General features: G+C 39.5%; 1 protein-coding gene across 12 annotated transcripts in view; it reads left to right on the top strand.

The window, feature by feature from the left end:
- The window catches only part of LOC135487999 (dystrophin-like), a 224,721-nt gene that overhangs the window by 13,081 nt on the left and 190,102 nt on the right, over positions 1–21,538 (top strand). For 11 of the 12 annotated variants that reach the window (XM_064772341.1, XM_064772343.1, XM_064772342.1 and 8 more), the window contains 26 exons: positions 28–122; positions 446–526; positions 4,270–4,382; positions 4,648–4,844; positions 5,207–5,395; positions 6,726–6,907; positions 7,088–7,232; positions 7,350–7,440; positions 7,618–7,856; positions 8,110–8,292; positions 8,459–8,701; positions 8,882–8,969; positions 10,105–10,346; positions 10,795–10,948; positions 12,282–12,454; positions 12,692–12,907; positions 13,078–13,191; positions 13,405–13,731; positions 14,476–14,796; positions 15,260–15,415; positions 15,612–15,773; positions 16,300–16,428; positions 16,561–16,734; positions 17,272–17,427; positions 17,934–18,278; positions 18,693–18,854. In XM_064772341.1, the coding sequence (XP_064628411.1) occupies positions 28–122; positions 446–526; positions 4,270–4,382; positions 4,648–4,844; positions 5,207–5,395; positions 6,726–6,907; positions 7,088–7,232; positions 7,350–7,440; positions 7,618–7,856; positions 8,110–8,292; positions 8,459–8,701; positions 8,882–8,969; positions 10,105–10,346; positions 10,795–10,948; positions 12,282–12,454; positions 12,692–12,907; positions 13,078–13,191; positions 13,405–13,731; positions 14,476–14,796; positions 15,260–15,415; positions 15,612–15,773; positions 16,300–16,428; positions 16,561–16,734; positions 17,272–17,427; positions 17,934–18,278; positions 18,693–18,854 (4,677 nt within the window). Of the gene's footprint in view, positions 1–27; positions 123–445; positions 527–2,306; positions 2,351–4,269; positions 4,383–4,647; positions 4,845–5,206; positions 5,396–6,725; positions 6,908–7,087; positions 7,233–7,349; positions 7,441–7,617; positions 7,857–8,109; positions 8,293–8,458; positions 8,702–8,881; positions 8,970–10,104; positions 10,347–10,794; positions 10,949–12,281; positions 12,455–12,691; positions 12,908–13,077; positions 13,192–13,404; positions 13,732–14,475; positions 14,797–15,259; positions 15,416–15,611; positions 15,774–16,299; positions 16,429–16,560; positions 16,735–17,271; positions 17,428–17,933; positions 18,279–18,692; positions 18,855–21,538 lie in introns of those variants that run through there. The other variant, XM_064772347.1, reaches the window with a different exon arrangement.

Below are 21,538 nucleotides of genomic sequence, written 5' to 3'. Positions count from 1 at the left end.
CTTTTTCGTGTTTAATGCCTCTTTTAGGCCAAAGATGTTATAAACATGGATGTCAGTGAGGGAGCTGAAGAGACGACTTTGGAGAAGACGATACTCCATTGGTGCAAACAAAGCACAGAAGGGTAAGACGCTTTTAAGGAATCACAGATTTGTAATGAGTACTACCATTTCTAACTCTGATTGATGAATTTTGCTTGTTGAAACTGTTCCCAAGTAGATTTTTTGCAGAGGTAACTTCGAACAATGCCACTTCATGCTGCTCTTGAGTATGAACTGAGTGGAGAAAATTAATGAAGTAGGTTGTGGACAATGAAACAATGTATTTGCATTAATGGAACCAACACTGATAATTGGGAAAATTTGGTAATCTTTTCTGCTAGATTAACCCCTTAACCACTATGATGGACCTCTTTGCACTCTAAATCCTTTCTTTTCCATCTTCCAGCTACAGAAATGTAGACGTGCGCAACTTCACCACATCATGGCGTGATGGTCTGGCATTTAATGCACTCCTCCACAAATTTCGGTTAGTATGATTAACTGATAAATAAAAACCGTACAGTTTCCCACTCATGCTGCTTAGTTGAACCAGACCTCGAGATGTATCTTTTACCTCATAAAGTCTTTGTAACTTCGCGATCCATAATTTCTGGTACGCTGCCTTAATTGGTTGGAATGGCTGTGGTGTTGATTTCAAAATCTCAAAATTAACTCCCAGACTCATTGTATTTTAACAGCCAGTCATAACCACATGCTAAGAGGGTTAAATTTCAATTGAATTTGTGTACAACTGGGTTAAGTGGAGTCTGGCTGTTGACTTGAGAGTAGGCTGGTACACATGCCAATCAGCACGTCCCAATTGTAATTAACAAGCAATTGTGCTAGGAAATTTTTAATAATTCTACGCCGTGGAATCTTCAGATCTGGCTATTGATCAGAGTGTTGAAGAGATTCTCAGCTCTGCTGCAGCACGATTGCAAGATCTTTTTTGAAAATGACGATGGTAGGTTAGGAGTACAACTCTCATAGGAAGCGTCACTGTGATACAAATTCTGTTGGATTATAAGTGCAGAGTGTCAGCGAGATCGTGACCACTGCTGCTGCACAATTGCCAGATTTTAAAAAAAAGACAATGGGAAAACGTTGTTCAGCGGATAATCAACTGAGAAGAACAGCACCAGTGGATTAGCAGCTCAAGAAGGACTGCATTTGTCGAAGAGATGCAAATTTTGTTGGATGAGTAATTATTAGGCCAGCATATTGGAGAAGATTTTCATCATAAAACCTTAACAATTTAATTGATCCCTTTTCCAATATGAATTCCTGTTACATATAATTGAGCTAAGTGTAGGAAGTAATGGCATTGCATTAGGATGTTTGAATGGGTCAAGTTTCCATTGGTATGCCACTCTAATGGACTTGTGATAGATTACATACTATGGTACTTTATGAGTGATATACAGTCATTATCTCTCTAGAGTGGGACCTCGCAATATGATTTGTGCTTTAGTGGGATATCACTACGTATTCCTATGGACTAGCAGACGATTCTTCAATTCTATCAGTTGATATGGTCTCTCTGACTGTTATACATGCATGAGGAGAGATGGACCCACTTTGTACCAAGGAAGATACCGCGATGTTATTCAATCAGTGTAGATAGGATCACATGGCTATTCATAAGTGCTAGACTAAGAGAGGTTTCGCTACCAAAGTTACAGTCACATCGTATTGGATAATCTCTGCATAATTTTCGACTTCGCCATATTACATATGTTCCTTTGAAATTGTTTACTGGTATCTGCCGTCCGTCACGCATTCGCTATACATGTGTGATATCTCTGCAATGTTTTTTTGCCAATTGATTTATTTTCATATTCATGGATCAGACGTGTCCTATCCTTCAAGCTTTATATCACTGGGACATTAGTTTTCAATTTATACACCAAGTTGTTGCCACATATTTTATAGTCACCAAATATTAGGCAAGCTATGGACTTAAACATGGACCACAAAGGATTGGCCAGGATTAAGAAGGATTAAAAATATCATAAAAACACATAAAAACAGGGAATGTATGATATTTGCAACTGTTCTCTGTAGTATCCAAGTCTGGGAAGGATCTCCACGGATTTCCGGATTGCCAATTTCAGACTCACGACAACACACAGTGCTCATCGTCTGATATCAATTTACTGAGCAGGCTGGCTAAGCTGGTACTAGAATACGCTCGGGAAGTATCTCAGATTATGACGCATTGTGCCAGAAACGGAATATTGTTCTAATTCTGGCGGATTATTCTCTGGATTAATTGTGGCATCGAAGTGGAATTACTGGTAACTGTACCTGTGTGAGTACTCAGTGGTTCTCAAGTTTGTGTAGATTTTTTTTTCATGCTATATATTACTGATCTCCTCCAGCTGAGCATAATTTAATGGCCCTCTCAAATATTCCCAAATACTACTAAAATAAGGATGTCTATCACAAAATCCAGTCATTTTTGGTTCATCCTGGCCCTAAAAAGGACCATTCCCCCAATTAAGTTGTGCTCACTTTGAACCCAAATGCTTTGGCAATGAATTATAAAATATTGAAACTACATCTGGTATGAGTAAGAAATTATGTTTGAGATCATTGCCCAGTCACTCCTCCAACACTGCCTACCGGGATTAGGCCATGTGAGAAATGGAATTACACAAATCCAGCCAAAAAATCAATATTTCGCAAATGCAGTTTGTTGTATCATGTCAAATGTCCCATTGATTTAGATCTGGTGGTGAGATGTAGGTAGAATGAACACCTAGGTGATATGGTGGCATAGGATGAATAGGTGGCCTAATGTGGGTTCAAATCCATCATTTGCTTCTTTTGTATCACATCCTGACAAAATCAGGGGTGTAATGTTTACCCCCTCATTCCCTCCACTTTTGTGAGGAAAAAGAGGAGAAATCGTTAACCCCTAATTTCCTCAGTGGTGCATCGATATTCTCTCTGCAACTACCAAAATATAGTTTCATAGCATACTGTCTTAGTCTTTACAAGTTTCTCTGTGTAGTAGTATTTTAACACTTTTGATACCCTCATCAATTGAATTTTGACCTAAAATGTGAAGCGTTTAATTTGTTTAACCCACTTGAAACATTGCTTGGCATTGGGTTATTATATGTGACCCCTACGCTGGAGGCTTGTCACAGGAATGCCGTTATGCACTTGTGGAACTATGCAACCTCATTAAAAGTTTGTCAAGTGGCTGCAAGTATGGTCTCTAGAATATACTGTGGCCAATTCCTATCTCCATTCCTTGATTACTTCAAACAGAGCTCCTCCTTGGTGGTATGCAGTAGTCTATATTGAGTGTCTCTCAAGTAGTTATTGCGTTCATTGAAAAACGGAAAGATGAATATAGTCTCATGTTGAGTTGTTGACTCCAACATCTGCAGTTGTGTATTGTGGTAATAAATCTAACAAAGAAATTATAAATGAGATGGGTGAATGCCATTTGTTTATGTAATGGAATACAGACTGAACAGTCTTAATCAAAGAATTACGTGTGGTAAGTCATTGGCAGCATTTGAAGAAAATCATTTTTGCTGCTCATTTTTGACCATATGCTCATTCATCAAACATGCCTGATGGCTGCAATCTGAATATCAAATCACGTTGAATTTTTTATTGAGAACAATTTTTTATCTGTTTTGAGATGAATACTGATGAGTCATCTGGCTGTGTTTTGACTGGATAATACAGCGAGGATGTTTATTTTATCAACAACTGTGTGTAAAAAAGCCCTGCACTCAGAATGATTATAGCTGTTTCTCTTCTCCTTTGTCAGATTTTACTATGAATGGTTGTGAGTGTCATTGCAAGATAATGCCCATTGTGGTTGTATTTGACGAGGACAGTGCTGAGGCAGGTCATGTAGGGATAGGAAGTCTGTATTTCAACTTGTCAGATGTTTCAGATATTGTGCCATTGCAGTTTTCGCATTGCTAATATCAAGAATAAAGAAACATCATCAGGACACGTACAGTATGACTTACTGATCCACTTCATCATCTTTATAGCAAGACAAAAAAGAGTTGTGTTTATAGACAATGACAAGAGGATAAAACATAAAATGTTATGTCCCCCTGACAAAACCAATAAAAGTATTGTTGAACTGGCTGCAATCCCCATGGAATCGATGTAACCTTTTATCAGTCTGGCATGTCTTAGGAAAGCTATTTGCTCTAATCCATAAATGACTGTTTCCATCATGTGTCATTCCAGGCCAGACTTGTTCGATTATGAAGATCTTCTGAAGAACGATAACGAAACGAACCTTGAGCATGCGTTCAGTGTTGCTGAGCGACTTGGTATTGACAGACTCCTTGATCCTGAGGGTAAGTCAGCAGTAGCATGTTAGTCGGTGATTGTATGGATTCCCACAGGGGCCATGCAGCTGGCTCGATGTCCGATCTTTAGAGCAGTGGGCTGCTCAAGTCTGAATACATGAGAGATATTCGATTTTATCTTCATCTGAAGAACAATAACAATCTTGAGCATGCTTTTAGTGTCGCAAAGTGGCGGCTTCAAATTGACAGGCAACTTGATCGTGAGGATTGGTCGGTGTTAACATGTGAGTCAATAATACTGTCGTGATTTCAGATGTGGACCTTGAAATCCCAGACAAGAAGTCTATAATGACCTATGTGATGTGCCTATTCCAAGTCTTGCCAAATGCTAGGAATCTGTTGATTAAAGATACAAGCGATTCATCATCAGCATCTCCGGTCGAAAGATCAGGGGACACTGATCTGAGTTCTTCAAAGGAGAGGGAAACTTCAGAAACAAAAGATTCAATGGTGAGTATGCTATATCAAAATAATGGTTACCATAAACTGAGATGTTTCTGCCGTATACTGTTGGTGTTGGGAGAATTTATGGGTCTTATGGCCCATCTGTTTTGATGAGGATGCAGCATACTATATCAAACTAACATAGCTTATGAACGACTTCACTATAATCAGAAATGACTCGGCTTCAGATGCGATGATTTGGAAGAAGTAAAGTTTAGATACTTGCTCCTTTATTGCAAACTACTGTAGTTGCTGTTGACATCGAAGGTTGGTTTTGCATTGTTCTGTTCATCTTGAATCTGAGTAAGTGTCCTCATAATACTGTCAGCAAAAATCTGCACGAAGCTCTCCTCCCTTTATATTTTCAGTCAACAATGTCATTCACAAGTTCATCCAGTGCCAGTAGTGGCAACAGTATTAACCTGGCATCATACCAGGAGTCGTTAGAGAGTATTCTGACATGGCTGCTGGAGGCTGAGGAGGCTCTAGCTGCTCAGGGAGACATCCAATTAGAGGATGACGTCCAGAAGGCTAAGGAACAGTTCCAGATACATGAAGTAAGTAATGGAGGATGGCTGTCTGTTGTCTGTTTGCTGCTTTTCGATGGTTTGAAATCTCTTAAACATTCAATGTGGAAAGACAGAATCAATAGTGTACTGCATCAAAATAGTCAACTTAAAGTTTTGTTTTGCCTGATTTATAGTAAATCGAAGACAAGCGATTTTCTAATAGAGATATGTCATCATTATGAGCTTGTGTCTGAATGCAGCTTCATCCTTCAACTCTGTTGTTATTCTCTTAAAGAAGTCCTTGATGAAGACACGGTAGTGTCTAAAGCTAGGCTCAACAAAATTCTATGTCGATCTACAAAAAATGGTGTTATCTTATACTTTGTTTCTGATATTGTTGATCTTGACTGACACAGCATCTTCCTATTCCGTTATTCTCTTAAAACTGTCTCGTTTGGTTTGCTTCGACAGTTATCACCCAAAAAACAAAAAGTAAGTAAGGCAATGAGTGGATAAGACACAAAGTGAAGGGCGCCTGAGGGCTAGAATCTGAAGACATATTACGATGTGGCAATAATAGGTCGTCTACCATTTCATGTAGATACAGAATTAGTACACATCAATAGTTATTCTTCGTCACTGCTGTTACGATTGGCAACAAAATATTTTACTGCTCCCGATTGTTACCATCTGTCCTTTAGTTAATTCAGCACACTATTTAGGTGTTTCACTTGTTACCTTCATGCAGCTAGAAAGGCATCCAAGTTTTCATCGTTTTCTTGCCACAAATATTTTGCCAGCCAGGGTTATGGGAGCTGTGTAGTTCGCTCGGTATTGGCTGGATCTCACGATCACAATCTGAGTGTTGCGAGTTTGTTACCTGCGTTGAACCTATTTGCTTTTGATCATTGGCAGTGCCTGCTTCTTCCGTCTGAGATTTTGTACATTTATCGGTGAAAAAGATCCTGCTTTGTTGAATAGCTTTACAGAGAAAAGAAAGTTTACCCGATTTTCAAAAGGAATCCTCATAATAATGATGATGACACTTCTAGCAGTGAATCCAATTTGGTTTTAAACCTTTCGTTGACAGTAATGTGCATGGCAAGTCATGTCACATCTTCCCATCACTATTCTTGACAATTCTCATTAGCTTTGAGTGCCCTTCAAATTGTTGACATGTAAAGTGTCTCATGATGTTTCTCCTTAACGAAGGTTTGAATCCAGACAATGGAAGTTGATAGTCCTTCTTCCTTTGAATTCATCCAAACCCCGCAGGGGATCTTCACTAATTGGTGAGAGATAACTTACATCAAATTTGCCTTGAACCAATTCTTCTAATTATCAAACACTTTTTTAAAGATGTTTTCGTTTCTTTCAGGATTTTATGATGGAACTCACGAAACACCAGCAGGTAGTTGCGGGTGTCCTCCAAGAAGGCCACACACTCATATTAGATCTTAAGGTCACAGAAGATGAAGAGTCTGATATAAAAGTCCAAGTCGCATTGCTCAACTCTCGTTGGGAGGACCTCAGAGTCAAGGCCATGGAGAGGCAAACCAAGTAAGTGTGGAAGCATAGTGATGTGGGGGGTTGAGATGCTGGACTTCCAGACCAAGGCTCATGAGGTCTCATAGCCCCACTCTGATCCGGTTACCTCTTTTTTCCTCCAGGTTGCAAGAGCATTGTAAGATTCCTTTTACTTGTCGCTAGACATTTTCAAACTGTAATTTGGACTTGCAGGCTCCAGCAATTACTGATGGAACTCCAGCAGAAACAGCTCGACCAACTGGATGCCTGGCTGAATAAGATGGAGGCCAAGATAGGGGAGCATGAGGCTGTGGGGACTGATGTTGATGTCGTTAAGCAACAAGTTGAGGAACATAAGGTAAGCCCCCCTCTCCCCCCATAATTCATCTTATATATTCCAGGGAATCAGTTTCTTTTGCTTTGTGTGGTTAACGATTACGATTTTTTCTTAAAATTCTAAATTTCCACTTTGCAGGCTCTGCAAGAAGAATTAGAAGAGCAGCAAGAAAAAGTTAGCAGTTTGCAGAATATGGTTGTTGTTGTGGACGAGACTGCCAGTGATACAGGTGAGATGAGACAACTAAATCAAGTGGTGGTGACGTTTCCTGTGTTTGAATTTCAGTTTCTGTAAACCCTGAAATGTTCGTGATTTGTATCTGTTACAATGTAAATGCAACTTTCATGATAGCATGTTTCAATGCTGTGTGTAGTCACACTATGACGATTGCTTCCATTGCTTGCAGCATATGTTGACCTTGAGCAGCAGCTAGAGGGCCTGGGTCAACGGTGGGCAGACGTCTGCCACTGGACTGAGGAAAGATGGCTAGTCTTGAATGAAATCTACCAGAAATGGAACATGTTTATAGACAGTGAGAATAAGTTCAGTGACTGGTTGGAAGATAAGGAAACGGTGCTAGGGGAAATGACGAAGGCTAATCTGATGGAGCCAAATGAGGTGCTGACTCAAGTGAAAAAGCTCAAGGTAGGTGGGAATGTGGTCTGATTTGGGGGAGGAGGGAATATAAGTGCAGTGATGTAAAATGATTAAGCCAAAGGTCTTTGAATGTACTTTATTCTCATGGGACTGACTCTCTTATCCTAATTTATGTTGATGCCTCATCCAGTAAATCTGTACGGGCAACCAAAGTAGCAATTGTGGGTCTTCCCTTGAGTGAAACATGCATGTGGTCAGTTTAGTCCAATTCAAACGTTAATTCATATTTCTTTTTTTACAGCGGATAGAAGAAGACATGGACCAACAGATGCAGAAGTTTGATGAATTAAACGAGCGGGGCCATGAAATAGTTGATGTAGTTGGCGCAGATGAGATGGTGGTTAAGAAGATAAACGCACAACTTGAGGAGTTTCAGGAGAGGTGGGAGAATTTGGTACACCAGATGGAGCACCAAAGTAAAGAGGTGGGTAGAAAGTTCAAATGCAGATTTGGAAGTTTTCACTGCTGATTGTTCTGCACGTTTTCTGAAATATTCTGAAGTAGTAAAACATGATACCATTTACCAAGTTCAGTGTTGTGAAGAAATGAGTCATGTCTTTTGAGTCAAATTTTCTTCTCCCTTCTTCTAGATTGCTCAAGTCAATATTGATTTCTCAACACTGAGTAGTCCAGTTGAGGAATTGTTAGATACCGGTCCAATGAGTCCAAAACGGCAGAGAATTGAATCGTGCGAGCGGAGGGATTTTGAGAATATGGTAAAAACTATGCATCAGTGGTTGGACAAGACAGAGACCAATTTGGAACTGCTAACGACAGAGGCCCCCGATCCACATGATCAGCTGACATCAGAGGAGCAATTAGTGCTAATCAAGGTAAAGAGTGATGAAAAAACCCAAAATAGCCAACATGTTTGGTACCCTGCTGATGACACACGTCAACCATGATGTTGAAATCATGGTCAAGTTCAGCTACCACAAGAGACACTCATCTTAAAAGAGGCTATTTTATCAATATTTGTCATTTTTGTGACATTTCTAATCATCTCCTTCCAGGATATCGATAGGGATTTGAACAGTCACCGCAGCATGTACCAAGACATCCATGACATGGAGGTGATCCTAAAAGAACAGTTAATAAGCAGTGAGTAGCATTGAGCATGTTTAGTATCGATGTAGCGAGCAACGTCGGATCTCCCTGGTGGCACTGGTAGTTGGAACACACCTCCGTCTGCCTGTAGGTAGTAGTGATTCACCATCCCGGTTTTGACTCTGCAGTTACAGACAGTAACTGAGATTGTCACCTATCAAAATCAATCAAACACCTGGTAGATGTTCAATACTGTTGTGGAAACTCAACGTTTTCGCAGGTATCATGAGGTTAACAGGTGGGTCGGTATCACTCTAGCTGTTGGAGAAGTTCTAGTCTTATGGGTCTTTAGCCTTGTTGTTTAGTGCTTTTGTCAACTGGTATTTCTTACTACAAACATTTTCTTGGACATGATAGAAATTAGAAAGGCTAATCTTAGAAATCGTTAATGTTCTGACGGCCATCACAATATCATATTAACATGATTAACTTTGCCCCTCTTCTTCTGGTGACTCAGGTCGTGAAGGTCAGTATACATTACAGCCAGTCACTTGAACCATTAGTCATTAACAACATTCTCAACAGCTATTTTCATCTGGTTTTTTTGGGTTGGATTTGATTATCTCAACGTTTCCATGATTCTTTAGGTGTTTTAGCGGAGGGATTTTGTATTCATCTGAGAGATTTGATTGCCCTGTTATCAGAAGCATGATAATTTTTTAGTCTCGGGGTTCTCAGCAGCATATTTTGGGCTGGGTCTGACTTTTTGTCCCTGCTCATGTAAAAAGAAAATGTCTAGAAATTTCCATCATCTTAAAATCAGTAACTGCATGGTCCCCAACATTTCAGTTTTACCCTTTTAGCAAAAACGTCCTTTTGATTAAGATTCTGCATGGTTTGCAGTTATCATAATTCATGAACATGTAGAGTAGCGAGTATCATGATGCGTCAAAGACCATTACTTCTCATCTTTCTTAGTTCATTTTGAACACTGATAGTGTAGATACAAATTGGACACATTTATTTACAAAGATAGGTAGGGCCAGTGTTGCCTGAGGTTAAGTTCGATAGCAGTTAGAATTTTAGGTGACTTATGTCTAAATTATGCAGTATAGCAAAGCCTCGTTTGTGGATTACATCGCTGACGATTTGTTTAGACTTTTAACTCAAGTATTTCCAACTGTTTTAGATGATGAGTCCTGCTTACCCATCGAGCGAGCATTCAATGATCTCGAGGACAAGTGGACGTACGTCAGCATGCTCTGCGAGGACACGCATCGACGGATAACATTAGAAGCGGAGACAAAGCATTTCTACGAAGAGTTGAACTCGCTGCAAGAGGTCATGGCGGGTTATGAGAAGTGGGTTAATACTGCTGAGAAAGTGGCTGAGGAAGCCACTGAAATGAGTAAACAACTTGAACAATGCAAAGTAAGTGAATTTGAGCATGTATTTTAACCTTGGCTGCATGTACCGATGAGAAAACATTTGATTAGTTGGATGATGAGGGTCACATGGCTCAGTCGGATCTGCTAAGCCAGAAGTGTGAGACTGAATCTGAAACTGACCGATAATTTTTGTTTGAATGCGGTGACATAGGTGAATGATGAAGCTGATACAGACTCCATCAAACTTGCCAAAATTCACACCTTAATCGCAGTCTGTCCTGGTACCTTTCAGCAGACATCCGATGAGCTGCTCGGTCAACTCTCCAACCAGAGTATTTCTGACATATCTTTGTACACCAGCGTTTAGTAAGGCATGTAAGGCAAAGATGCTTGCCTGGAGTCTTACGCTGACAGTGGGGGATGAACCAGGAACCGCATGACTGGCTCCTCTGTGTTGTTAAAATCATTTTTCAACATTTATTATTCAACAGGTCAAGTTAAAAGCCGTGAAGTCCTATGATGATAGAGTGGAACGTATGAATGAGCGTATCAAAGAAATCCTCGAGCTTCCAGATGTGTCCGTCAAGCTGCAGAGAGACCTCGAGGAGTTTAATCACAAGTGGGAAACAATCTTCAATAAAATAGGTAAAAGACAACAAAAGATCAACTTTTTAATCGCAGGGATAGAAGTGCTTTAAGACATTAAAGGCCTCTATAGCTGTCTAACCCTTACTTTGTAACAACTAAAAACTGCTAATGAAATCTTTAATACCGTATCCCCCAAACTTTTAACCCCTTTCATACACTTTTGATAAAGCCTCATTTCAAAGTTTTGTAATCTGTTGCTCTTCTTAAAAATTTTGTACCAACACAAATTTTCGTAGATGTTAATGCTTAAATATATATCAGTATCAAAATTATATGTATCATACTTTCTAAAGTTTGCAGAATGGCAAATATTTGTCAATTGTTTACCTAATCCTGTAACCTTGTGTGTCTGTCCTGTCTATTAGTGCCTACCCCTATTGAGGATTTAACCAAATTGCCAGGTAGTAAGCACTAACCTCTCCCTGTAACAGCCTCGCACAGTGATGTCTGCTTCACCATCACTTTGATTCAGACACAAATTCCATGATCTGGTGTCAATTGTCTGATTCTGGATGTTGCAATAGCTTGTGCTCAGAAATGCATCCTTGCTATACTGCAGAGAGTGCTGAAGTGGACCTCATGATCTGATCATTCTAGATTTAGATGTGGCTGGCATGGAAAAAATGTGTTAGAATGATAACATATTTTGCTGTGGACCATCTGGCATTAGTTCCATAGTGTATGAATACCTTATTTGGTTGACTGTGACTGTGCTGTATGAGACAGGGTTTTTATCCGGTTGAACGTTTGAGGTAAAACCCCTCAACAAAGGGCCATGGGTCTCATCAAAACATCAGAAATGTCAAAGCCAAGTGTTGAAGCAGGCGTCACTGTCCTGGCCCATTATTGTTGTCCACACCCAGCCCTTTCTTTTAACACCGTAGCTGCCATAGATAAACACACACCTTTCACTTTTGCTTCTGGCCACTTCACATGCCGATAGTTATGATGTGCTATGCTTTCAACTTTGACTTTCCCCTCTCATTTTAAAGTTCTACATGTACATTTGAGGTCATTTTTGAGCAGATTGATATTCTGAAAGGCATCTTTGGTAATGGTGTGGTGTGATTGTTTTCACTTCTCTGTGTTAGCTTTCAGATGATATAAATGTGTTGTAACCTCTTTCAATAAATTTCTGTCTTGAATCAAATTGGGTCAATGTTTTCCTGATGTTTTCCTGTTCGTGTCAAAAATTGGTTTTAATGGAGTAAACCAGTCTATCTGCTCCTTTTGGTTGATGGTCAGGAGGCTTATCAGATTAAATTTAACCAGACAACTATGAACAGACAATATGGATACAACTCTTCATCAACTTCTCTTCCATTCTCAGGTGAACGCCAACAAGCCATCCTAAATGCCCAGGATCAGAGTCCGCCCAAAGCCTTCCTAGATGCCATGCAAGCCTTCCTCAAGTGGTTAGAGGATATTGAGGCATTCTTAGAGTCAGAGAGATTCTGTGTGAATGAGCTTGATATTCTTGAGGACCATTATCAGCATTATGAGGTATTTAACAACACTTCTTCTGTGTTTGATCTTCTGAAGTTTTTGCTTTAGGGCTTGGTGCAAATTTGATTGGTCATTACTGTATCAGTTATGACTTTGGCTAAGAAGAGCAACCCAAGAATCTGTTAGAGAAAATTTGCCAAATATTGATTGCCCATTAAACAGATAATCTCCTTAGATGTAATATGAGTCATCATTTTGAAAACCTATTTAAGACATACAATATATATTGATCAGGAGCTTCAGAAAGACATCCATGACCACTTGCCAACCGTGGAGTACATCAACAGGACGGGCCGCGAGCTCATCGAGAGATCGGCCACCCGAGAAAAGATTGAGACGCTCCAGCACGATCTTCACACTGCCAACTCCCGCTGGTCACAGATCACTGCCGCCATAGATGATAGGTTGAGTCGATTGCAGAGAGCAATCAATGGACTAAGACAGTTACAGGTGAGATGAACAGCCCTCACTGGCAACCAGTGTACTTGGATGAGGATTAACATGATATGCCCATACTGTATTCCTAATGATTATGTTTATGCATAATTGTAGTTACATGTACAGCAAGTGAAATTCAAATGGAAGCGTTGGGGCTCAACTTCTTTTTGCCTTTCTTTCAGCAACAAACTGAGGGTCTTTTGAAGTGGATGGAAGACATGGACGTGTTCTTACATGCTGACGAGGCGCCGTATGGTGACTTAGACATGCTCCGGGCACAACTTAAAGAAAGCGATGTAAGTTTTAACATTATGAGTGATTTGTACTCTTCATAAGAGAGTAACCAGTCAACAGTTTTGTCAAGGTCGTAGCAACTGTTTTCTGGACTTGTATTTGAACTTCCAACAAGGGTAGGATTGGTTGAACTCTGAAGATGTGCAGTGACGATGTTTCAAATTTGAGAGATTTGGATTGTTAATTCTTCAACTGCATCTTTGCAATTCTTCCAGGGTGTAAAAGATGACATCATCACATTACAAGAAAACATCGATGCAATCAAGGAAATCGTCAACGAACTTCTAATAGATTCAGACGAAGACTTCGGCACGAAACTTGCGGAGGATGTCCGTGAGTTATACGAGCAATGGGAAGAGGTTGTGCGGATGTCACATGATCAGAACAAACATCTCCATGTGATGGCTGAGACGAGCGCTAAGTTGAATGCGCGGTTTGAAGAGGTGACGGCATGGATGGACACGGTGCTGCAGGAACATCTGAGCAAGGAATACGTAGTGGTGAACTGGAAGGACCTAGAGATTAATTGTCAAGCTATGCAAGTGAGTAAAGGATTTTCTGACTCTTAACACCTTCAGGGCCGAACCACGTAGATCTATGTGGCCCAAATCCCCTCTCTTTGAGCTGGTTATCGGAGTCTCATGGACTTCATGAAAGAACTACGCAATCGCCATCTTCAGGGCAAGGTAGGAACTGAAAAGACCACTGCTCTACGTGGCCCAAATCCCCCTCTTTGAGCTGATTATCAGAGTCTCATGGATGTAAAAGATGACATCATCACATTACAAGAAAACATCGATGCAAGATGAAAGAACTACGCCATCGCCATCTTCAGGGTAGGGCAGGAACTGAAAGTCCAAACCACAAAAGACCTGATGCAGCTATCTCTTATACTTTTTTTTTCTGGGGATCTGAAAAGGGGGTGTTTGGGGGTGAAACACCGGCGCTGAAGGTGTTAAGCTTCTGCTTCTTTAAGTGGTAACGTCATGACGGACAGTAACAGAAATGTTTTGACCTAGATTTCAGGTTGCATTGACGGCATTGCCTCTTCACCAATGCCTTTCATCTTGGGGGGCCTATATCCATGCCTGGTTTTACCTATAAGTAATATAAAACCTAACTCGGCCATACAGCAGAGATTTCTTCTATGGTTCGGCTTTTCTTGTACAAAAATGTATCAATGGCTCATCCGTCTGGCTCAGAATCAGTCAACAGTTCAGTTTCATCTCATTGTTAAAAGATAAGTACCAAGAAATCAATCATGATTATATTGATCATTTTTCCAGAAATTGAAAGATGAGGTGATGTGCAAGGAACAGCTTGTCACCGAAGCTCAAGCCCTTTATGCAGAAATCCTACGAGATGATGGTGCATCCCGCTCCCCTGACCTTGACAAAAACATGACAATCCTCAACGAGAAGTGGTCACAGATCTGCGCCAAGAGCGATTCTCTCTATACCAGGTTCATGACGGGGAAGGATCATATTGCAGAGTATAGGAGTCGCTACCAGGAGGAGGTGGAGTGGCTGGATGATGTGGAGAGATCGCTCAAGTCACATCAGGACAGCGACACCACAGATCCTGAGGAAACTGCTGAGGAAATTGATGTAAGTTAAGTGCTGCTGTTCTGAAAGACCTTCTAAGAATGGGAACTGTTTATTAGTTCAAAATTCTGAAAAATTTTCAAAGTCCAAAAATTTTTGGGACTGATGATGTTTCTTTATTTTGAGCAGAAAAAAAATCAAGTGAAAAAAATATTTGGACTTGAAATTTTTTCATCTTTCAGAGTTGAAATTTTTCAAAAGTTCAAAATTCTGAAAATTTTTCAAAGTCCAAACATTTTTGGGACTGATGATGTTTCTTCATTTTGAGCAGAAAAAAAAATCAAGTGAAAAAAATATTTGGACTTGAAATTTTTTTTCATCTGTAGCATGACAAATTTGCCGCAATCAATTTCTTAACAGAAATCATGGCAGCATTCGTCTTTTCATGGCAATTAGGCCCTTTGGTCGGGTGAATTTGGTGAATTTGGTGAATTTGGTCTGATCTTTTTCAAAATGTTTTCTTCAGGAATTAGAGAGCCTTACTATTCATAACCACACTAATGAGAACAAGGAGAAGATGGAGCAATTAGCAGATAAGTTAATTAGCAGTGAGATAATGGAGTTCCATATGAAGGGAGAATGGGAACAGTTCGTTACAAGGTGGAATACGACATCACAAGATGTAAGTTATCAAAATGATGGTATCAATAAGTTAAATTAGCTGTGAGGTAATGGAAGTTTCCAAATGAGGACAGAATGGGAACTGAATTTCGTCTTGCAACCTTGCTCAGATAACTGTGTCACTGTACATTGTATCCTCTAGTTCTGTCCAGTATTCAAATGATCAATCATGCAACTGACCCTCTTCCTCTTTCTAGGCCAAGAAGCGGCTCCAGTTCCTCGAGCAGGCCGTCAATTCATGCCAGGACATTGAACAGCAGATGATCGACATGTCACAATGGCTGGTAGAGATGGCTGAACATCTGAAGGCCCAGGCCGATGCCGAGATACTTGCTGGAGATGTACCGGAACAATTTGAGGTGAGTTCCAATTATATGTAACTGTTAAACCCAATGTGTACCTATGAGCTACTCAGTCAGGGTTAACACAAGCATGATGAAATATGTTGGACAGCTTACTTTTACTGTGTCTGAGTGTAAAAGGCTTACAGAAAGGACATTTTATTTTCCATCTACCACCAGTAAATTGTATTGTCATGTTGTCTTGCAACCACAGTGACCTTTAAAGATGAAAGGCCTTCCTGACAACTCGTCAATACAATGTCCTGCAGCATAGCAAAAACTGACAGTTACTGTAGTGGACAGTAGGACTTATCTGGCAACAGTCTCATGGAGTATCTGTTCATGTATTTGCTCTTGGATTATTTCAAGTATCAGGGAACATTGGCTCAAAAAATGGCGAAGAGCCGAAGAGTGCAGGTTTGTTCAGACATGTTGGAGGTTTGTTCAGTGTCAGGTCTTTTGTGTAGAAGTGGAAATTATGTGTGATTTCATCTGTTGAACAATGAAGTTCTGTTATAAACCTGTATCCATCGTACAATTTTAGGGCCTGAAGTTAGAATTTGAACAGCAGGACAAGCTGATGGCTGAACTGGAGAGTCAGATTGTGAAGTACAGGTCGCAGGGCAATGAAGATGCTGCTGATCGCCTTCAACAACAAGTTACTATGCTCAATGTAAGTAGAACTTGGAGCTGGAAAAGTTTATATTGTTTAAGCTTGAATCAAGGTGATGGCAACATCTGTTGTAAAATTGAATTGATTATGAAAAAGGACTGTGTCCAATGTTTGTTTTTGATCTGTTTTCAGGAAAACTATGCAGAACTAAAAGTCATGTTTAATAAGTTCCAGCGTCCAGCCGACTTTGAGCCGAAACTCGGTCGAGTGAAGAGAACTTTGTCTGAAATTGAAGAGCAGTCTCATCGAATAGACATCCTGTGTGATGACCCTGAAACCCTTGAAAATCAGCTCAAGCATTGTGTGGTAAGGGAAAATCTTGATGCAGCTTTTAATTTCTAACATTGGTACCTGTTAATTAAAGCATTGGTCATGAATTCTGTTCGTCTGGCTCATTCTGATAACAATGCGTACTTTGAAGCCAAACAAATGTGAAAAGGAACCCACTCCTTTGATCATGTTGAAAGCATATGCTATGGCAGTGCCAGTAGAGTAACTCAACATGTCACTTCTAGATGGCAGAGATGATCCATGGATGTTCTGTGCTTCATAGGCTGGTCATTGAAAGATCCTTATATACTGTAGTTCCTTGATAAAACACCAGTTGTTTTAAGATATTTGAAGCAAAATGGATTTTATAGAAATTATACATGTTATAGTGATGATAGTGTAGCTCCTCTATTTCAGATGTAGAATATGAATGAGCTTTGTCATAATTGTAAACTGTTATCACTCCTTGTCAAATGACTACCTTTGCCACTCCCAATCAAGGTCTGCCCCCTTTCCCGCTACTAAGCATATCCCTCAACCTTGTCCTAAAGACACGTATTTGAATATTTGAAGGATTTTTTCGACACCATGAGTGAACTGAAGCCAGAGGTTGAATATGTGATAAAAACTGGAAGACAAATTGTGGAGAAGAAACAAATTGGGTTCCCAGAGAGATTCAGTAAACAGCTTGATGCTATCAAGCAACAATACAACAGACTTGGTGCTCAGGTTAGTTCAGTTACAGAGTTACGGAGGTTCCACTGTACTTGATATTGCATAATGAAATAAAACCATGGGTAAAAAACAATCGATACCCATCATGTATCGTATCACTAACATACACATGTTGTCATTGTCATACATCAGAGACAGCCAAGACTTTATCGATTTGATTTAGAGGCACTTCACTTGTCTCGATTGCATCTTGTCTCAATTGCACAATCACAGGAAATATCAGTTAACCCTTCATAACATTATTCCAGTAATTGATCTCGTCATATGATGGTGTCATCTTGGTATGAAAAAGAGCTGGGATTAACCCCTTAACTGTGAGAGCCACATGTCATGGCACATTAACACATTCTATCAGAATCTTGGTTTGAATCTGGGGGAAACACACTTTTGTTTCTGGATGCAATGCAAATGTAGAATAAGTTAGATGTACATTATAAAAGAACAAAACTTTGAACAATTTAGGTTTCCTTTGAATTTTATTCATTTATCTTTCTCCTCAGGTTACAAAAGGCAAAAGTGACCTGGAAAAGGCCCTTAAGTTGGCTGAGCAGTTCCAAACAGACTACAAAGAGCTGTCTGAATGGTTGGACAAAACACAAACAGAAATCAGCGAAAAAGAGGAACAAAAAGTGTCAAAAGATGTGGAAACTGGATTCATAGAAGAAATCCAGGAAACCATGGCTACGAAAAACCACCTCTTGTCGGCGGTGAATGATACAAGTAAACAGTTGATTGAGATTGCAGATGAGGGCGCCCTTGAGGAGTGCAAGGAGAAGGTGCAGGGTGTTATTGATCAATGGACAAATATCATGAAAAAGCTTAGTGCCAGGAGACAGTCTTTACAGGTAATTGGCTCAACATCGTCAAAAGTTAAGAACTGACTTATCAAAATGTTGGAAGTGACTATCAGAGAGTTGGAAGTGACTTCGAAGGGTTTGATGTGATTGAAATCAAAGTCTCTCCCTCTTTTTCTTTTCCGGCCTTTGATGTGGGGTCATTTCCTGTCAACAGTCACCTCATCTTGGATGTTTCCTAGTGGTGGCAAGATATCATGTTGATAAAAGGGGTTTCCAATCAGCGACACTGCCACCCATTTAAATTGTCTTCGCAGAGAAATGGTGACTCTTGAACTTGACGTCACATTCCATCTCTTCTGAGTTTGATTGGTACTAACATCACAGAGTGTTGGTAAAAATATTGCCGATTTTGGCTCGTTCGGTCAAAGTCATAAAAAGCTGAATAATTAACTTCTTTTTCAGGAACCTGAACCAAATACAGCACTTGACGAAAAGTTCAGTTCGTTTCTCAAGTCTCTCCAACATATCTCTGCTTGGCTGGACAAAGTCGAGGCAGTTATAGAAATCACCAAGAAACTCTCCGCAGACGATCAAGTTTCTGAAGAAGAAGTGGAAAGATATAAGGTAGGAATCATTTGAATGCCTTTTTTCCTTGAGTAGAATAGAGCGAGTTACTGCTGAACCAATATTGTGTTCTGCGTAGATGATGGTTTTGGTATGCAAAAGAAAATGTACACTTTTAGATGTATACTTGTATCTGTAGCAGTCTCTACACATTATCTCTGTAACAATGCATTAGTGACGACAATCATGCCTCTTGATATTCCTCCTTTATGATCACACCGTCTAACATTGAACAACCTTCTCTAGCCTACCTGGCCCCTGAGATTCTGGTTATCGTAAAGCAAAACAAACCACAATTTCCCCTCTCATCCGAAGCATTCATAATCCATCATAAGCTGATCTGATAATCCCTGCATCATTATTAAGCTTTCTCTTTGTGATGGCAAGCACGTCTTTATCCTCTGATGAAATGTGCTCATTAATTTTCATTACAATTATGACCACTTGATTAATTGTGATCAGGTACATGTAAACTCGGTTTAATTGATTAATTGATTTATTGATTAATTGATCTACATTTGTCAAATTAGTGAATAGATATCCTCATCAATTCGAATCATATTGATGCAATAAAAATATCAACCAATGTTTTTCGATATGTGGAGCTATTCTGAGACTGACATTAAATATTTCAGATATTCATTAAATAATTAATTTTGTTGTCTGTACATGTATGTCTAAAAACATTGTATTCCACGTTTGTTTTGCTTAACTAGGATGATCAATGAAAAATGTCAACTGATGTCCTTTGTTAAAATGTAGACAACCCAGTTTTTATCATCGATCATAATCAGACTTCTGTAAACCTATTTGTTTTCCCAGCCCGATAAAAAAACTTTCAGATTTGCGTCTATTTACGTATGTGGGCGCATTTTCCAATGATGACACCATTCAGTTTCATATTCCAAAGTAAAAATTAGAAAAATTTAACTTTTCTAAGAACTTTTGCCAATTGCAAAAAGTAACAGGCATACAAATTTGGTGGTTTACAAGAATTGATTTTACAGTAGTGCGAGACAGTTATTAGTATTTCAATGTCAGTGGAGTGAAGCACTGAAAATGGATATTACTGGTATCAGATCTCATAGCAATTCCTCGTATAGGAAGGAATCTGATACAGTTGCCTGATTGGTAGGATCTTCTTGATGCCAAGTCATTCAAATTGATTTTATTTCTTGCCTCAGATTTGAAACCAAGCTAAGTTTTCAAAAACACTGACTTTAAGGGTTAGGTCCCACATAATCATGATACCAATCCATAGTAAATTGAATTTTGTATGATTTAAAGTTTTTTATGAGCCTGATGTATGGCTGGATTCTACGAATGCTAACCCTGTGTGCAGAATGGCTTCTTGTTAGAGCTGTATTATAAACAGCTAAATATCGTGATCAGTGGTGGGACAAATTTTGAACTTTTGAACCATGAATTAATATTTACCATGATGAATGCAGATTTCACCATGGTAAATATGAAACCACCATGGTAAATCAGAATTCACCATGGTAAATCATCATTTCACCATGGTGAATTGGGATTCATTTTCGTAAGGGATGAATATACTATCCTGTGTTCAAAATCGTAATGATGCCAATTTTCTTCTTCAAGTGTCGAGCTACAAGACATTCTTTCTATAAAATGGTTGTTAATTGGTGAAAACATTGCCTAATGTCTCCTAATCAGTTCTATTAGAGCAATTTGTTTCATTGCCTAAGGAGGCATTTTATGAGATTGAGCTCTCGGTAATGATAAGACGGAAATTCCTCCTGCTTTCACTGTCTATAAATGTGACTGGACACGCACATTGAAGTTTATAAAGTGGAGAAATATGTAGATCATGCGGTGAAATTGTCGATTGCTTAAGTATAAAAAAAGTAACGCATTACTCCTTTGGATCTTATTTGGCACATCTGAATCTGAATATAAATCTTGCTGAATGGCTGCAGAAGAGGAAGAAGTTAATAGCAAGTCAAAAAACCTAGTGTGCATTTTCAACCCAGGTTCGTATGAGGATTAATAAGTTTTAGATAATGGGCCGTTAGCTCTTCAATCTTCTAAAGGATATTCCTCTTCAATATCTTTGATCGTTTTAAATCACATTATTTCTGATACATTGATCGTCTTGTAATGGTCAATCTATCACAATGCCAGCTTGGTGCATTTTGACTGATACATATTTAATATAGAGGAACAGATTTCCTTCTGAGGCGAGATTTAATCAATGGACATGATTCCTGGTATAGTTCATCTTGTATCGATGTATGATATATCGTCCACCAGTATATAATGTGATGGGAACTTCAGTATCGATGTATATGTCCCAATTATACGTAACTCATTCACGAGGTTGATGGTGAGAATGAGGCAGGGAAATTTGAATAAGGGACGACCATCAGCAACTCCCGGAAGTCTCTGTTTGACGTTTGATGGATCAGCATCCCAACTAGAGGCTGTCGTTAATTTCACCAGTAATTGCCAAACGGACCCCAAGGCATATTGTCATATTCTGAGGAGGTCACCGATTGATGACCAATCAATCAGTGACAGTGCCATGGAGCCCATGAAATGGCGTCTGCTCTTGATTCATGTGCCGCGTCCCGTGAAGAATCTAATCATGATTAAAGTCAATTTCAGGAACAATATCGCAACCACCCCCATTGAGCGTCTCCTTCATCAGACGCTTTTTA

The sequence above is a fragment of the Lineus longissimus genome, chromosome 5 (genome assembly GCF_910592395.1).
Source record: "Lineus longissimus chromosome 5, tnLinLong1.2, whole genome shotgun sequence".
Taxonomy (NCBI): Eukaryota; Metazoa; Nemertea; class Pilidiophora; order Heteronemertea; family Lineidae; genus Lineus; species Lineus longissimus.
This window is presented reverse-complemented; position numbering and strand designations above follow the sequence as displayed.